Raw genomic sequence first — 15717 nt, forward strand, 5'->3', positions numbered from 1 at the left:
TGGACAAACGGCATAATCTACATTGTTGGAAATGTCAAAAGGCCTGGGGAGACTTTTACCATATGTGGTGGATTTATTTGCCTATTAAAAATATATTGGAATAAAATAGATCCTTATGGAGACAATCTTAGGATACACTGTACATTCAGAGCTAATATTCATATTAACATATATAAAAGAAAGAGAATGATCAATGGAGAAAGAATATTTAGAATTGGTAGTTATAGGGTGACTGCTGTTCTGTTCTCAAATACAAGAAACAACCCAAAATAGCAACTTTAGAAGAATGTGGGACTACACAGTAATGATAAATTGACAAATTATGTAAGATTCAGAGAACAGTGCCAAAAATTGGATTGGCATATATATATAAATGACACCACATATACACTTTTGTAAGCAGAATATGTTATAGCCAAGTTTGCAGCACATATAGGGTGCTTTCAGACAGATGATTCGTAACGCTACCAATCAGGAGACATTGTGCAGGTTATTCAGTCCTTCCCTCTGCAAAAGATTTTTTTTTTGGGAGGACACTGGGAAAACAAGCAGATTACAAGTAGAAGACAGCTGCGTTCAGACAAGTTATTAGTCAATGGTGGGTGGAGTAGTCAACTCACAGTTGGGTTTTTCCCTGGCGTGGGCTGGTCCATGAAGTCACGAAGAGTCGGACGTGACTGAATGAATAAACAACAACAACAACAAACAACTCCCTACACAACATATTCCTACACAAATGTGAGTGGTTGAGGCTTGTGTTGACTGGATTCATAGTCAACTAGGCATTTGATTGACACAGCCCCCATCCCCTCTCCCCGCCTGCCTTCCTCCCTCAGTCCTCCCAGTGCTATCCCAACAGCCTCTGCGAGCTGTGCTGGCTGTAGCAGAGCAGCCAGTGCGGTTTTGGCCACTTTTGCCCAGGAACTCTGTAGCCAAGTGAAAAAGTCCACTCAACGGGTCGCAAATTTCACTGGCTCAGTTCGCGCAAAACAATAACTACCGGTTGTGTTTCTCCATCGGGGTTTTTTTAACGAAAAAGTCAACCATGGGATGGGTTTTGCCCAACAGACAACACAAATACCAACTATTAACCATTCAAATGACATTTGACTACTAAACCCACCAGTAGTGTGTTGTCTGAACTGAGCCGATGACAATGTCTGGCTCTTCCATGACATTCTGTGAATGACGCAAAGGCAATTGCACAATAAAAAAGCTCATCTGAAAGCACCCTCCAAATATTATTGACAGGCCAATTCTGCATTCCTTTATTTTGATCATATATGTTTATTAAAGAATCTTTAAGCCCGTAAATAGCCTTAAAGATAATTGAAAATCTCTCCAAATGCTTTGTGGATTATTTAATTACGGATTGTTTCCCATAGCACATCTTTTTTTCTTTTTTTTTCATTTTACAAAGTGTGTGTGTGTGTGTGTGTGTGTGTACATCCACCCACATCCACACATTGGGTTTTGGGGGTAATTTTAAATGTATTTTAAACATTTGCTGACTGTTAGTATACTTACCATAGCTATGCACATGGGAAAGGTTTTCACACTACATGTAGCCAGATCTTATGTATGCTTATTGGAATTTAGTCTTGATGTATTTAGTGGGGCTTCCTCTCAAGTGAACATGTATAGCGGATAGATTCAGACTTAGTCATATTTAGAACAGGCGTATTGAAGTCAATGGAAGTTAAGTTAGTCAAGACTAACAAATCCCATTGATTGCAAAGGATCTTCTCTTAAGTATTACTGTCTGGACACAGCCCTAGGATTTCAGTCTTATTCTGATACAAGATCATTGTCAAGGGTAGAATCTGAGACTATAAGAAAATCAGGAACATTTTTTCCAGACAGTCCAAGGTGCAGAAATAGCATTTTCTTTGAAGTCAGCAATTTTTGTGTGTGCTAGTTTAACAGCCAGTTAGTCTTTGATGAGAAGGCAGGCGATGCATGAACAATGAACTTTGGCATCTTTTATGACACAGCTTGGGCAACAACTGTGTCATTTAAAGAAGATCATGATTAGAAACATTTTTCAATGAACTTGACTGATAATTATGTATATGGTTATATACATGAAGAGGACACCTTCAAACAGGTCTGTCTTCCACCCTAGCCTTATCTGTGAATTTGACCTATCTTTCATCTTGATGCAGCTGTATATTAATTTGGAGAAATGGAAATTGATCCCAAGTATGGTCTTTTCCTTTTGTTTTGCAGTATTTCACAATCCTCAAAACTCATAAGAACATAAGAAGAGCCATGCTGAATCAGACCAAGGGTCCATCTAGTCCAGCATACTGTTCACACAGTGGCTGCCCAGCTGCCCACAGACAACACACAAGCAGGATGTGAGTGCAACAGCACCCTCCTGCCCATGTTCCCCAGCAACTGGTGTACATAGGCATACTGCCTTTGATACTGGAAGTAGGATGTGGCCATCAAGACTAGTAGCCATCAATAGTCTTCTCCTCCAGGAATTAATCCAACCCCCTTTTAAAGCCATCCAAATTGGTGGCAGGTCTTGTGGTAGTGAATTCCATATTTTAACTATGTGCTGTATGAAGAAGTTCTTCCTTTTATCTGTCCTGGATCTCCCACCCATCAACTTCATGGGATGTCCCCACTGGGTTCTAGTATTATGGGAGAAGGAGAAAAATGTCTCCCTATCCACTTCCTTCACATCATGCATAATTTTGTAAAGTCCTTTCTATTCCCTTCCATTGATTGATAGAAAACTGTGGCAAGGCCTGCTGTCGACAAACAGCAGCTGTTCAAATAAGTGAAACCTGATCCATTGTGGATAAATATCTGCAAGGCATGAGGGATTCTCCTTCCACCCCTGACAAAGATGTGGGCCTTGAAATATTTACACAGCTACCTCAAATGCAATTGGCTGGCCGCTGTGGGAATAGAATGCCAGACTAGATAGGCTTTTGGTGTGTTACGGGTGGGCAGCGTATGGATTCTGATACCCTTCCTAGGATTGGAGTCTCTTTCTGTGACCTTGAAAAGGAAACAGCAGAATTGTGGCTACATTTTTCTCCTCACTCTCTCCTGGGCATTGAGATCCACCCTACCCCGCAAAGTTCTCTTTAGGGGATGCATGTCTATACAATAGATATTATATGGCTTCAAACTAATTTAACTATCAGGTTTGCATACAATTCTCAACACTCTCCCCAAACTACAACCCCAGAATTTTGGGCAGCAGAGGGTTGTGGGGTGGGTGGGTAGGATTGCCAGAGCACTTAGTGTTTAAAGTGTTTAAGTCTATACCCGGAGTGCCCCAACTGCAGAATAGTTCAGACACTACCCTTGCTGCCACCATCCACTCATGAGATACTGAATAGTTTCTGTTGAGGCTGTTTGCCAGGCTGTTCTCCACCCGCTGATACATGGATGGCCATCAATCCAATATGATGGAGGATACGCCATTGAAAGATGTGGAGCATGAGTTCAATAATGAGGAAAGACTTTCTTCCACTTAGTTGTGGTTGCTAGAGGGATGCTTTGTTCAAATAACCTACTATGTGAAGTAGGTTATTTGAACAAAGCTCCATCTCAAATGCCCCAGGGTCTTTTTGACAGTCAAGAATTCCAAGAAATTGACATAGAGAACAGCCTTTGACTTGGTCCACTTGTCCTGGACCTTCAGGGATCTACAGCATCTGCCTCACCCCAATAGGGAAGCATCCGTTGTCAGCATGGAGAAGGCAGGGAGAAAGGGATGCCCTCCAGAAGATCAGAGCCATCAAGTCAGCATTGTGGCCACATCTTTGGGGAAGTGCAGGTGTCCATCCCAAATCATGTTGAACTTGGTGAAAAACCAGTTCTGGACTGTCAGCATCTGCATCTGCCTATATGTCAGTGCTACAACTGCTGTAGTAGCTGCCTCAAGCCCAGCAGTCTTGTAGCACTGACAATCTCTGAGTGGATTACTCTCCTGAAAGGCATATCAATGGTTCAGAAGGAGGATGAATCACTCAAGGTGGAGTCGAGTAATACCCCAATGAACCGGATGTGTTGTGTTGGTATCAAGTAGGACTTATTATTATTATTTATTTATTTATTTATTTATTTATTTATTTATTTATATAGCACCATCAATGTACATGGTGCTGTACAGAGTAAAACAGTAAATAGCAAGGCCCTGCCGCATAGGCTTACAATCTAATAAAATCATAGTAAAACAATAAGGAGGGGAAGAGAATGCCAACAGGCACAGGGTAGGGTAAGCAGGCACAGGGTAGGGTAAAACTAACTGTATAAAGTCCGCACAACATCAAGTTTTAAAAGCTTTAGGAAAAAGAAAAGTTTTTAACTGAGCTTTAAAAGCTGCGATTGAACTTGTAGTTCTCAAATGTTCTGGAAGAGCGTTCCAGGCGTAAGGGGCAGCAGAAGAAAATGGACGAAGCCGAGCAAGGGAAGTAGAGACCCTTGGGCAGGCGAGAAACATGGCATCAGAGGAGCAAAGACTTCTCCATGTTGATGTAGAGACTGGCTTCCAAAGCAGGCGGCAGGTAACAGACAATGCCCTGGGGGATCCCTTCTCTCATAGACACCTCCAGTGAGTTCATTTTCATCTATGAGTTCATTTCCATCTATGAAAGGGTACACCGATATCCCCTGGACATGAAGATGGGCCATGACCACAGCCATGCATTTGGTGAAAACCCTTGTAGCAGTAGCAAGACCGAAGGGCAACATTCAGAACTGGTACACCTCGGATCCAATCACAAACTGAAGGGAATATCTGTGACTCTCATTGGTAGAACTGTGGAAATTGTTTAGATTTACTGACGTGAACTAATCCCTGTCCTGGAGTTAAGGAAGAACAGAAGCAAGTATGACCAACAAAAATCTAATGCTTTCGGTCCCACCCTCTGGAGCAGCAGAAAACAAATGTGCTCATCATCTATGTGACACGTCTTCAAATATTTGAAGACGACCATTATATTAATTGTTTCTTCTCTAGGCTAAATAGAAGCATACATATAATACAGCAGGCTGCAGACTTAGGCTCACACCCTGATTAGTTTGTAGACTATGCCTGGAGCTGGAATAACCAGAAAGCCAACCCTTAGGAAAACAGTAAACCATATTCCATACTAGTGCTGTGCTGGAAATTTCTCCCACATTTTTTCGATCATTCTCATTCAGTTTGATAGAAATGAAATTGCTTTCAAAAAAATAATTCAAAGGAGAAGAATCACTACACAATGCCTTCTAACTGGTAGTACTAGAAGCCTTCCACCTGGAAGCACCATATAAAATAATTCACATATACAAAGGGAAAGGAAATTTACATCACTGCAATTCCCCTCCTACCCTTCAACTCTTATATTTTCCAGTTCATATTTGTCCACGGTCTTTCTAAAAATTAATAAAGTAATGCCATTCATTTTGGAACCTAATCAACAATTTCCCATTATTCTTGCCATTATATAACTTATTTTCTCCATGATATCTACATCCCATAACCTTGTTAATCATTTTTTTATTGTTGGGACAGTAGCCGTCTTCCATACTAATATGATTCTAATCAATTCATTACAATCATATATCACATTATTTGAAAAATATCCCACCAAGAAAATTTTGGGTGTTTCTGGTAAGGAATGCCCCATTATTAGAACTATTATAAGATGACAACATTGTCTCAATTTGGGACACCTGCACCACATATGTACCTGCAACTCCCACTGCCTTTCCAACATAAAACTCAAACCTATATTAGGTTGTGATCCTACACCCTTTTATCTGGGAATAAGTCTAATTGAATGAAATGGAAATTACTTCTGAGTGGTGGACATAAGAAGCCAACCAGCTGCCCATGGGAAACCCTCAAAAAGTACATGAGTGTAATAGGACCTCCTGCGCATGTTCCCCTGCAATTGGTGTACATAGGCATACTACCTCTGATACTGGAGGTAGCATAGAACCATCAGGACTAGTAGCCATCAATAGCTTTTTCCTCCAAGAACGTGTAAGTCTCCTTTTAATACTACCTCAAGTTCACTTAAATTGGGCTTCTCTTGAAGTCAAACACTGAGAAAACTCCCTACTTCAAAAATGCTTTCCCAGATGTGTACTTGATTCTTCTAGCTGGGAACGCCAGAAATTAAACCTGGGACCTTTTGCATGCCCTGAGCATGTTCTGCCAGTCAGCTCTCCATGGTGGCTGACTCCTCCTTGCTGTTGTGAATGCTTTGTGGAATATGCTTGCATGGCTGTCATGCACTCCTGTTAAGAGATTGTTTGTGATGTGGTGAGTGATTCATTGGCTCCTCCAGTCAGTTTTGAGTCCACTTAAAAACACATACAAAACCCACAGGATTTTGCTCGTTTTGTTTTTTGTTATCAGGAAGCTGTAAAACTCCAATGGAACAGAATGAGTAAGGAGTGGCAATTTGTTTCCATACAAATTATAACTGGAGGGGTGTTTTTTTGGGTGTCCCTGATTTCAGAGGCTGTATCCTGTTTGTGAAATCTCTTCTTGTGGGAGATTTACTGAACACCTTTTACTTTCTTCTAAGGAGCCAGGCAAAGGCTGTCCTATTAACCCAAGTTTTGGGTGATTGTTCTGTTTCCAACTTAATATGGCTGTTAACTGTGGTTGCATTAGTTTATTTAGGATGTAATCCTATAGCTATTTGCCTAGGAGTAACCCCTTTGAACTCAGTAGGACTTATTTCTGAGTAGCCATGTATAAGATTGTGCTCTTGGGCTGCAATCTCAAACACATTTACTAGTGAGTAAGGCCCATTGATTAAAGCGGGGTTTACTTCTAAATAAACTCATAGGATTGCACTATTAGTCTGTAGTGGAGTTTTTTTTTCTTTGTTTGTTCGACAGGTCCTGGAGATGTCAGAATTGTTTTCATCTGATGTCTATTGATGTAGTGACAGCTGCCTATTCTTTTTTATTGACATTATTGTATTTTGCGGGAGGTGGATTTTTTTTGTCATAATTCTTTCTTGGAAATAGTGGACCCCACATCTGCAGCCAAGCTGTCATCACATCACAACTCTTCTGATGTTACTTTGTTCTGTTGTTATCATTTTAAAAGGGGCTTGCAGGAATACAGAGCAATGGTTAAGAAATAGCCGGGCCTTCAGGCAGGCAGATGCTGAGAGGCCGTAGTGAGGGGTTGGACAGTGGAGGCTGGTGGCTCCAATACCAGTGAGGCAGTGAATCCGCTCCAGTTTTCAGCCAGAACTCTAAAGGAGCTATCCACGAACCCGTGGATAGCTCCTTTAGAATACTGACAGGTTCTGACTGCAACCCAGAGCAGATTCAGCACCCTACTTACATCGGAGTCACCAACCCCCAAGAGGGCTGTGTGCTCCAGGCACTCTCCCATTGTGGCGTTACACCCCACAAGTCAGTTCCCAAATGTATGTCTGCAGTTTGTAAGTCTGGGTTTTAGAATGCTGGCCTGAGTGGGCGGAGTTAGAATGTCTGAGGAGGGGGAGGAGTGATAATAAGGGAATGACTGAAGGGATTGTGGGGGACTTTTTAGGTCCTCTTAGAGCAGTGGTTCTCAACCTTCCTATTGCCGTGACCCTTTAATACAGTTCCTCATGTTGTGGTGACCCCCAACCATAAAATTATTTTCGTTCTTCTCTACACGATCCATTGTCATGGGATGGTTTGCTAATGAAAATAATACATAACAATAGCTTTAATAATACAAAAGATGATACATGACATAGTTCAGTCAATACAGTTTCCTAAGACCATCGGAAATATGTGTTTTCCGATGGTCTTAGGCGACCCCTGTGAAAGGGTCATTCGACCCCCAAAGGGGTCCCGACCCACAGGTTGAGAACCGCTGTCTTAGAGTCTTTAGTGCTCTCTGTTTAGAATACTTAAGTTCTGGGAAATTTGAGGGTCAGTGTAGAGAGTGGTGTGCACGTAGTTGATGTATTAATCAATACTGATAATAAAGAAAGTTCAAGATTGATTGTGTGAGAAAAAGGAAAATGTGTATGTGAATGAGTGAAAGGATTGGATGAAAGGTTTCAAAAAGGTTTTTAAAATGTTTTATTTGAAACAAAACTTGTGAACTTTTAAAAATAATTTTTAATTATTTTGTTTTTAACTACCACAAAAATCCCACGTGTCTGTTTGGCATTTATCATTTTAAATTTACACATTTAGCACCCACTCTGACAATCATTCACCTCAGCACATATAACTCAGTGTTTTATTTTATATATTAACATCCTTCTCCATTTTAACCCCTTTCTCCACATAGTTTGGGGGAAGGTGGTTTTTATCCCTTGTCTCAGGCGTATCAAGCGGTGGTGCTTCGCATGAGCAGGGAGTAGCCGTGGCCTAGCATTGAAGGAAAAATAGTAATAAAAAACCCCAACTGCCAGCCCATGAGAGAAGGTGCCATCTTGTGTTTTGCCGTAGGCAGCAAAATGACTTGAGCCTGCCCTGCTCTTCCATCCTGTGCCCTCCAGATGTGCTGGACTGCAACTCCCAGCATGCATGCTGGGAGTTGCAGTCTAACACATCTGGAGGGCCTCGGGTTGGGGGAAGGCTGCTTCCAGACGCCCACAGGTCATCCTGAGATCACAATGCAGCCGTGAGCGAATAATGCAAGGGGCGGTCGGGCAGGGGCGCTTTCCTGGCGAGCCCAAAGCAACCTTTGCAGGGGGGTGCCCCTTGCGCATCCCCCTGCAGAGGAGAAGGAAGGAGGATTCGGGGGGCCGCGTTCTTCCCCCCTCCTCGGCACAGGTTCCAGTTCGGGTGGCCGGACGGAAAAGCAGCCGCGCGGCCGTAGTAGCAGCTGCGGCACGGCGGCTTCAATTGAATGAGCTTGTGGGAGAGAAGGAGTTAAGTGGGTGGAGAGCCAAGCGAGAAAGAGAGAAAGAAAGAGGCTGTGTCCGAGGAGGCTTCGCGCAGTCCGCCGCCTCCTCCTCCTCCTCCAGCAGGCTCGTGCGGAGGGGCTTTTCCCCTGCCGGGGCTGCTGTATTGGCCCGTCGGCCGCGGGGCTTGGACCCGCGGCTCCGTCCTCTCCGCCGGCATGGAGGAGCTCTTGGCTGCCGCGCTGCAGCTGCTGAGCTTCTGGTTCATGCTGGCGTTCCTGCTGATCGTGCTGCCGTCCATCTTCGGCGTGTCCTTGGGGATCTCGGAGCTGTACCTCAAAGTCCTGATGAAAATCTTGGAGGTGAGCCCGGGGTGCGTCGAGAGACGTGGGGGCAGCGCAGGTGGGAGCAGCGCCGAGTCGGGGAGGAGGGCGGCCCTCTCTCTCTCTCTCCCCTCCCCCCGACACCCTCTTCCCCTCCCCGCCTTGGTACCAAAGGTATGCTTTGTTGGCAGCTCTTCCTTGCGGTGCCTTTTGCCACCGTAAACCGCTGACCTTCCTTGCATGAATCAGCGGTCTGAATCATAAGGAGGGCGTTGAGTCTCTCTCTGTGTCCCCTGGATGCTTTGCATGTCAGTGGCTATTCAGTTTCTGGAGGGGAGGGGGGCCTGCAAAGGTTTTGGCGAGCGGACAATGGTGGTCCTCTAGCAGGCTCCTTTCTCCCCCTCCCCCCTGAAATCCTAGAGATTCAATTCGGCCGGGGAGCGAAGCTATTCGTTGTAGCTGCTGTCATTCATTTCCAAAAACCTACCCTAGGATGGGGAGAGTCGAATAATAAAAAGGATCTATTCCGCGGATCTATTTGTTTCTTAACACATTCCCCTCTCCCCCCGGCTGCACACTAGTATCACTATCTATTTATTTTAATTTTTTTGTTAAGCTGCCTTGTGGATCGTTTCCTTTTAAGGGAAAGGTGGCCTAAAACACCTCTAATAAAATAAACCTGGAGGGCCTTCATTTTCACAGGCCCACCACGGGCACTAGGGAGGGACTTCTTGATGGTGGCCCCATATTTGCAGAATTCCCTCCGCAGGGCTTCATCCTTATTAGCTTTTAAATGGGCCCTGAAAACCTATTTCTTTCGATTTGATTTTACTTAAGATGTTGGGCTGCACATATAACCCTTTAAGGGTGCAAGCCTTTGCATGCTTAGAGAAAAGTCCTACAACTACCAGGATTCCCTAACTAGCCATGCTGGATGTTCTGTTTTAAAATCTGTTTTATAGCATTTCGAGGTTGCTGTTCTAGTTTTATCATTGCAATGAGATAATTTTAGTTCTATGTTTTTAATTAAATATGTGAGCTGACTTGAGAAGGCAGGTCCTGAAAGGTGGCATTAGAAATACTGGAAATAAACAAATACATAAATCACGTGCTGTAATGTAATATAGAGCATCTGTGAGGCATCCTTCATTTCTCTGTTCCATGCAAATTCTGTCTTGGTTGCTTTTTTAAGAGTTGCATCATTGTGGGTCTTACTTTACTTCTCCCTCATCTCCTGCACTATACTAGAAGTGGAACGTTTTTTAAAAGGCAAGACTGTCACCAAAAAATGTGACCTTCCTAATTGGACTTTAAAAAAGAGAAGCCCCAACTAGGGGTGTCTTAAAACAAAATGGATGAGTTTTTAATATAACCCCCCAAAAGAATCAGTGTCTGAACATACAGTGATTTCTTGCATTATTGCATATGCATGTTTGTGTTTAAATGCTTGCCTGGTAGCCATAGATAATGGGAATTGCATGGAATTCCACACAGGTGAATGTGTAGGCAGGGATGGAGATGTTCCAAGCATACTGCTAGAGGAGAGATGCTCCTTCTCCAGGCCCAGGATAGAAATGCAGCTTTTGGTCCCTCTTTGGATATTAATTCTTTTTTACAGGCTAGTAACTTTTGTGGGTTTGTTTATAAGGCTGTGCAAATTAGAACTGATGCAGAATAGTGCATAAGATTGGGGAGTGACCATAGTTCAGTGGCTTGAGTACATGCTTTGCAAACAGAAAGTCCCAGGCTCAATCCCTGGGAAAAGAACAAGAACTGGGCAGCAGTTGATAGGAAAGACTCCCTGCCTGTGATCCAGGAGAATATGCTGTTAGACAAATAGCCTTGTACTTTCTTCCTAGGGGTGGATCCCATAGAAAGGCACAGACCACTGAGGGAGGGTACAATTATCGTTTATTAAAGTTGCAACTTGGTGCAAAGTGCAGTAAAAGATGTTCGGACCCTGTCTACAGAAAGCATAACATTTTTATACACTTCTACCTGCAATCCCCCCCCCCCAACCCTTCCCCTTTGATTCATCCCTTTCTGGCATAGTCTAGTGCATTAGGTAAAAGGTGGGCTGGAGTTGGTTTGAGTTAGATGCACCTTACTAATTGGATTGATTAACTGCTATGACATGGTCCCTGATATAATACAACACTGGAATGCCTGCTCGTTAGCTCTAGATAACGTACTAGGTTACATCCTGTTCAAACTGATTTTAACTACTTTGAAGATGCAGCTAAGAGAAAAACATATTATTAAACAGCAGAAGGTTACAAATAGGGCATACCCATCATGCGTAGCAATGATTTTCTAAAATGGAGTCACTTTTGCTAACAATGCTGCCAGTCAGAATACATCAGAGGTAGGTAACGTGGTGCCTGCAGGCTCCAAGGTGCCCTCAGATACCTTCTTGATGCTTATTAGGTCAAGCTGCTCCTCCCAATTTTTATTTTTAAAATATTGTAATGTTTTCGTACTGACAGCTGGGATTGCTTCAAAGTAAAGTGGGAGCTTCTAGGTGCTGACATCTTGATTTCCCATTAATGTGTCTGGGGCAGGTTACTTGTCCTTTGTGATTAGCCATGCCCACCTATGGCAGCCATTTTATGCTTGTCCTGGAACAGTTGCTCATATTTCCAAAAGTGACCATGGGCCCAAAAGGTAGTCTACACCTGGAATACAGAATATTGGGCTAAGCAGATTCCTGTATTCTTATTCTGAGCAGTGAAGTCCCCAGTGCAAATTTATCTTCTCTGTCTTGCACTTGCTAAGTGGCTTATGGTGAGTTATGCAGTAATATGGGGTTCATGGTGTCCTGCCTTACAGGGGTTTTGAAAGGATTGCTCAGATGATGCATGGTATTTTGAATGCTATAAAAGTATTATTTATGCTGATGTTGAATGATAGAGCCAGGCCAAAAGGAGAAAACAGGTTTACAGCAAAGTTATTCATGGAGCAGATAATAATAATAAAAAATCTTGCCAAGAAAACAATGGTAGCATTTAAATGAGAAATCTAGACTCTTCTATTAAAGTGGTTTTCTTTTGCCTTGACAAAACACCAGTAGCGTTGGGATGGTAAATTCAGTTGCTGGACTCCCATCAAGTCCACATAGTCTACTGTCAACTCAATGGAGTATCGGTGGTCTCCAAAGAGCTTGAAACATGATACTCCAATCAGCCATTCAAGGGTGAAATCAATCCCCTCTTAAATCATCCTGCTTACATTTCATCATTGGGAAGGTAGTTATGGTATCTAGGTTTATTTTAAACTTGCAACTGGCTATTAATGAATCTTGCTTGTTAGGACAACAAAAACAGGTGTACAGACACCCTGAAGAAGCCTCCAGTCAGATGCTACTTTAAGATTGGAGATGGTTATAAAAATTTACCTTTCGGATTCCAATTACTAACTTAGGCAATAGCAAAACACAGCAATATCTTTTCTTATCTGAAGTAGATTCTAATTATAGAGTGTAAGAAGAAAGAATGAATGCTATTTATTGCTCCTTGCCTGTAGAAAGTTTGTGATCCAGTTGCCTTAGGATCAGAGTCACAGCTATATTCTTGCAGCAAAGTCCTAATTTAGCAGGCAAGCGATTACCCCACTTTTTTGTTTTTGCTGGTGTAGACACTTAGGCTGCAATCCTATACACACTTTCATATGAGTCTGTGCTATTTAACACAATGGGGCTTACTTCTCAGTCGACATGCATGGGATTGCACACTTAGAGTTGTGTCTGTGGTCTGCTGGCAAAGTTAGCCAAGCAGGCCATGGCATTTCTTCAATATAACAAAACACTACATTTAACACACTTCATTTTGCATTGAAGGTTCCAAAGTATTGCTCCAGTGGCTTCATTCTGCACCCATCTTGTGATAACCATACTACAGTTGCTAATACTATGACATTGCCAGAACCAAAGGCCTTGTCATGAAACAAACATGGTGAAATATATTCAGTTATTCATGCCACCTGAACTCCTCACCATCTGATAGTGATGGGTCTAGTTGTATCTGAATACTGTGAATCTAAGGCAGGAAGGAACTTCTAAAACCCGAAGCAACTTGGGACCAAGATGACCCTATTCAGACGACATACTAAGACATGGTGATTAAGCATTTTGAGCTAAACATTGTGGCTTAGCATGTCGTGTGAACCATTCATAACCATGGTGGCTAAATAAACACGGTTCAAACATGCTCACTAATCATTTGCTGCAAAAGCGTTAGCGGCCTAACCATGGCTTAGCGTGTTGTCGGAACAGGCCCAATATTTGAGAGGCGCTGTTTCCCTTAGCAGCCTGTTCGGTCACTGAAGTCATCAGATTAGGTACTGCGTGGTTCTGCAGGGACCTGCAGTCTGTTTGTTATCCCTTTGGAGTAGAACCTTTATTGCACTGCATCCTTCTCTATGAAACTCCCTGCCCGTTGATGTCAAGCAAGCACCAACATTGTTTCGTTTTCATTGCCTGCTGAAGACATTTTTTTTATTTAAACAAGCTTTCCCTGACTAACCAGCCACAGTTTATTGGCACAAACTGATTTTTATTGGATATAGAGTGGTATATAAATCTTGTAAATCAATTAATCAGTCAACCAATTGAGCGCCCTCTTTAGGATTGTGATGTAAGTGAACAGGAGTGGCCAGTTGCTGTTAATGACAGGGTCAAAATGTTGTTATTAAATCCTTCATACAGTGCATAGTTAAATTATGGCATTTGTACCATAGGATGTAGTGGTATTCACCAATTTGGATGGCTTTAAAAGGGGATTGGACAATGCATGGGGACAAGGTTATTGATGGCTAGTAGTCCTGATGGCTATGTGCTGTCTCCAGGATCAAAAGAGCATGCATATATACACACCACTTGCTGGAGAACCTGAACAGAAAGGCGCTGTTGCATTCCTGTCTTAGTTGTGGGCTTACCACAGGCAATTGGTCGGCCACTGTGTGGACAGAACGCTGGACCAGATGGACCCTTGGTCTAATTCAGCATGTCTAATATTCACCAAGCCTATACACAGTTTTAATTGTTTTTACTGTTCTTAAATTTTGTACTGGTTTTAGCTTATTAATGGTTTTAATTTGTTTTTAGCTGTGTATATATTTTTTATTTTCTATTGATTGTATGATTTTATCTGTACGCCGCCCTGAGATCCTTGTGATGTAGGGCGGGATACAAATGTCATAATAAATAATAAAAATAAATATTGTGTTAAATTGGTTCCCTCCGTATGTTTTGACTACAACTCCCCTAATCCCTTAACATTGGCATTGTGGGCTCAGGATGATGGAGTTGTAGTCTAAAACATCTGAAGGGCGCCAGGTTGTTTGTCCTTGCTGGCTGGTTTCAGACATCTGGAACAACGTGCCTCTCTCATGGATTTTCTTGCTGGTTTTGTAGTAAAGTTTGCATCGCCTGTTACACAGCTAGGGAGAGAGGTAAACTGGCAGTGTGTCTTTTCCCTTTCTTGAACGTGCATGAGGTATTAGCCATACAAGAGCATTTATTAGAAATGCACATTGCTGCTTTTTCCCTACAAGTGAAACCTGAGAAAACATTTCGCCATGCCATTATGGCCCACGAGCTGGGAGTTGTCTGCCGTTCTTTAACAAGCCAGTTCCAGATGTTTAGCTGCCAGTTTAGCACAAAGCAGAACACTTTGTTCAAAGGCAACAGCATTTAAAGCACAATTTATATACTCAGCAGAGCCGGCAGCAGACTTAGACTAACTGCAAGCAACTGGTGGCGTGGGCGAACCATATCTCAGAAACCAGTGTTTCTGAGATAAAATAAAAAAGAGACACAAAATGTTGATTTTTATTTGTATTTTTTTTTGAAAAAAATATATTTCCCCCCTCGAATTTGGTGCCTTACTTAACTTGGCATCCTAGGTGACTGACTAATTTGCCTGCCGGAGGAGATTCGTCAACTTGACAGTTTTTTAGCATTTAAAAAAGCAATGAAGACTGATCTATTCCAGCAGGCCTATCCAGTGAAATTTTTGAATTTTTTGGGATATTTTTAGGATGTTTTAATCATGTATACTATGTTTTTAATCAGTTTTTATGTGTTTTATATTCACTGTTGTTCCCTGCTTCGATCCAAGTAGAGAGGCGGGTAAGAAATAAATAATAATAATAGTAATAATAATAATACGAACAGGCTGCCCGTGACCAAAGTTCTGAGGTAAAGCTTTCACTGGACTGTGCTACTTCAGGTTGGGGTGTGGGGCGTTGTATGCCTTCCTCATCTAAGGGCAGAATCCTATGCATGGTTTGACGGGCATACAACTCCCAGCATGCCCCAGCTAGTTATACTGGCTGGGCATGCTGGAAGTTGTCTGGGTGACCATATGAAAAGGAGGACAGGGCTCCTGTATCTTTAACAGTTGCATAGAAAAGCGAATTTCAGCAGGTGTCATTTGTATATATGGAGAACCTGGTGAAATTCCCTCTTCATCAACACAGTTAAAGCTGCAGGAGCTATACTAGAGTGACCAGATTTAAAAGAGGGCAGGGCACCTGGAACTTTAAATGTTGTGACGAAGAGGAAA

At 42.5% G+C, this 15717-nt stretch overlaps 1 protein-coding gene across 1 annotated transcript in view; it reads left to right on the top strand.

Moving 5' to 3' along the window:
* The first annotated feature begins 9023 nt into the window (after positions 1 to 9023).
* Positions 9024 to 15717, top strand: part of GPAT3 (glycerol-3-phosphate acyltransferase 3) — a 41229-nt gene continuing 34535 nt past the window's right edge. Inside the window, exon 1 of the mRNA XM_063135635.1 lies at positions 9024 to 9193. Within this exon, the coding sequence (XP_062991705.1) occupies positions 9050 to 9193 (144 nt within the window). The 5' untranslated portion in view covers positions 9024 to 9049. The remainder of the gene's footprint in view (positions 9194 to 15717) is intronic.

Source organism: Elgaria multicarinata, chromosome 10 (genome assembly GCF_023053635.1).
Source record: "Elgaria multicarinata webbii isolate HBS135686 ecotype San Diego chromosome 10, rElgMul1.1.pri, whole genome shotgun sequence".
In the NCBI taxonomy this organism is placed as follows: Eukaryota; Metazoa; Chordata; class Lepidosauria; order Squamata; family Anguidae; genus Elgaria; species Elgaria multicarinata.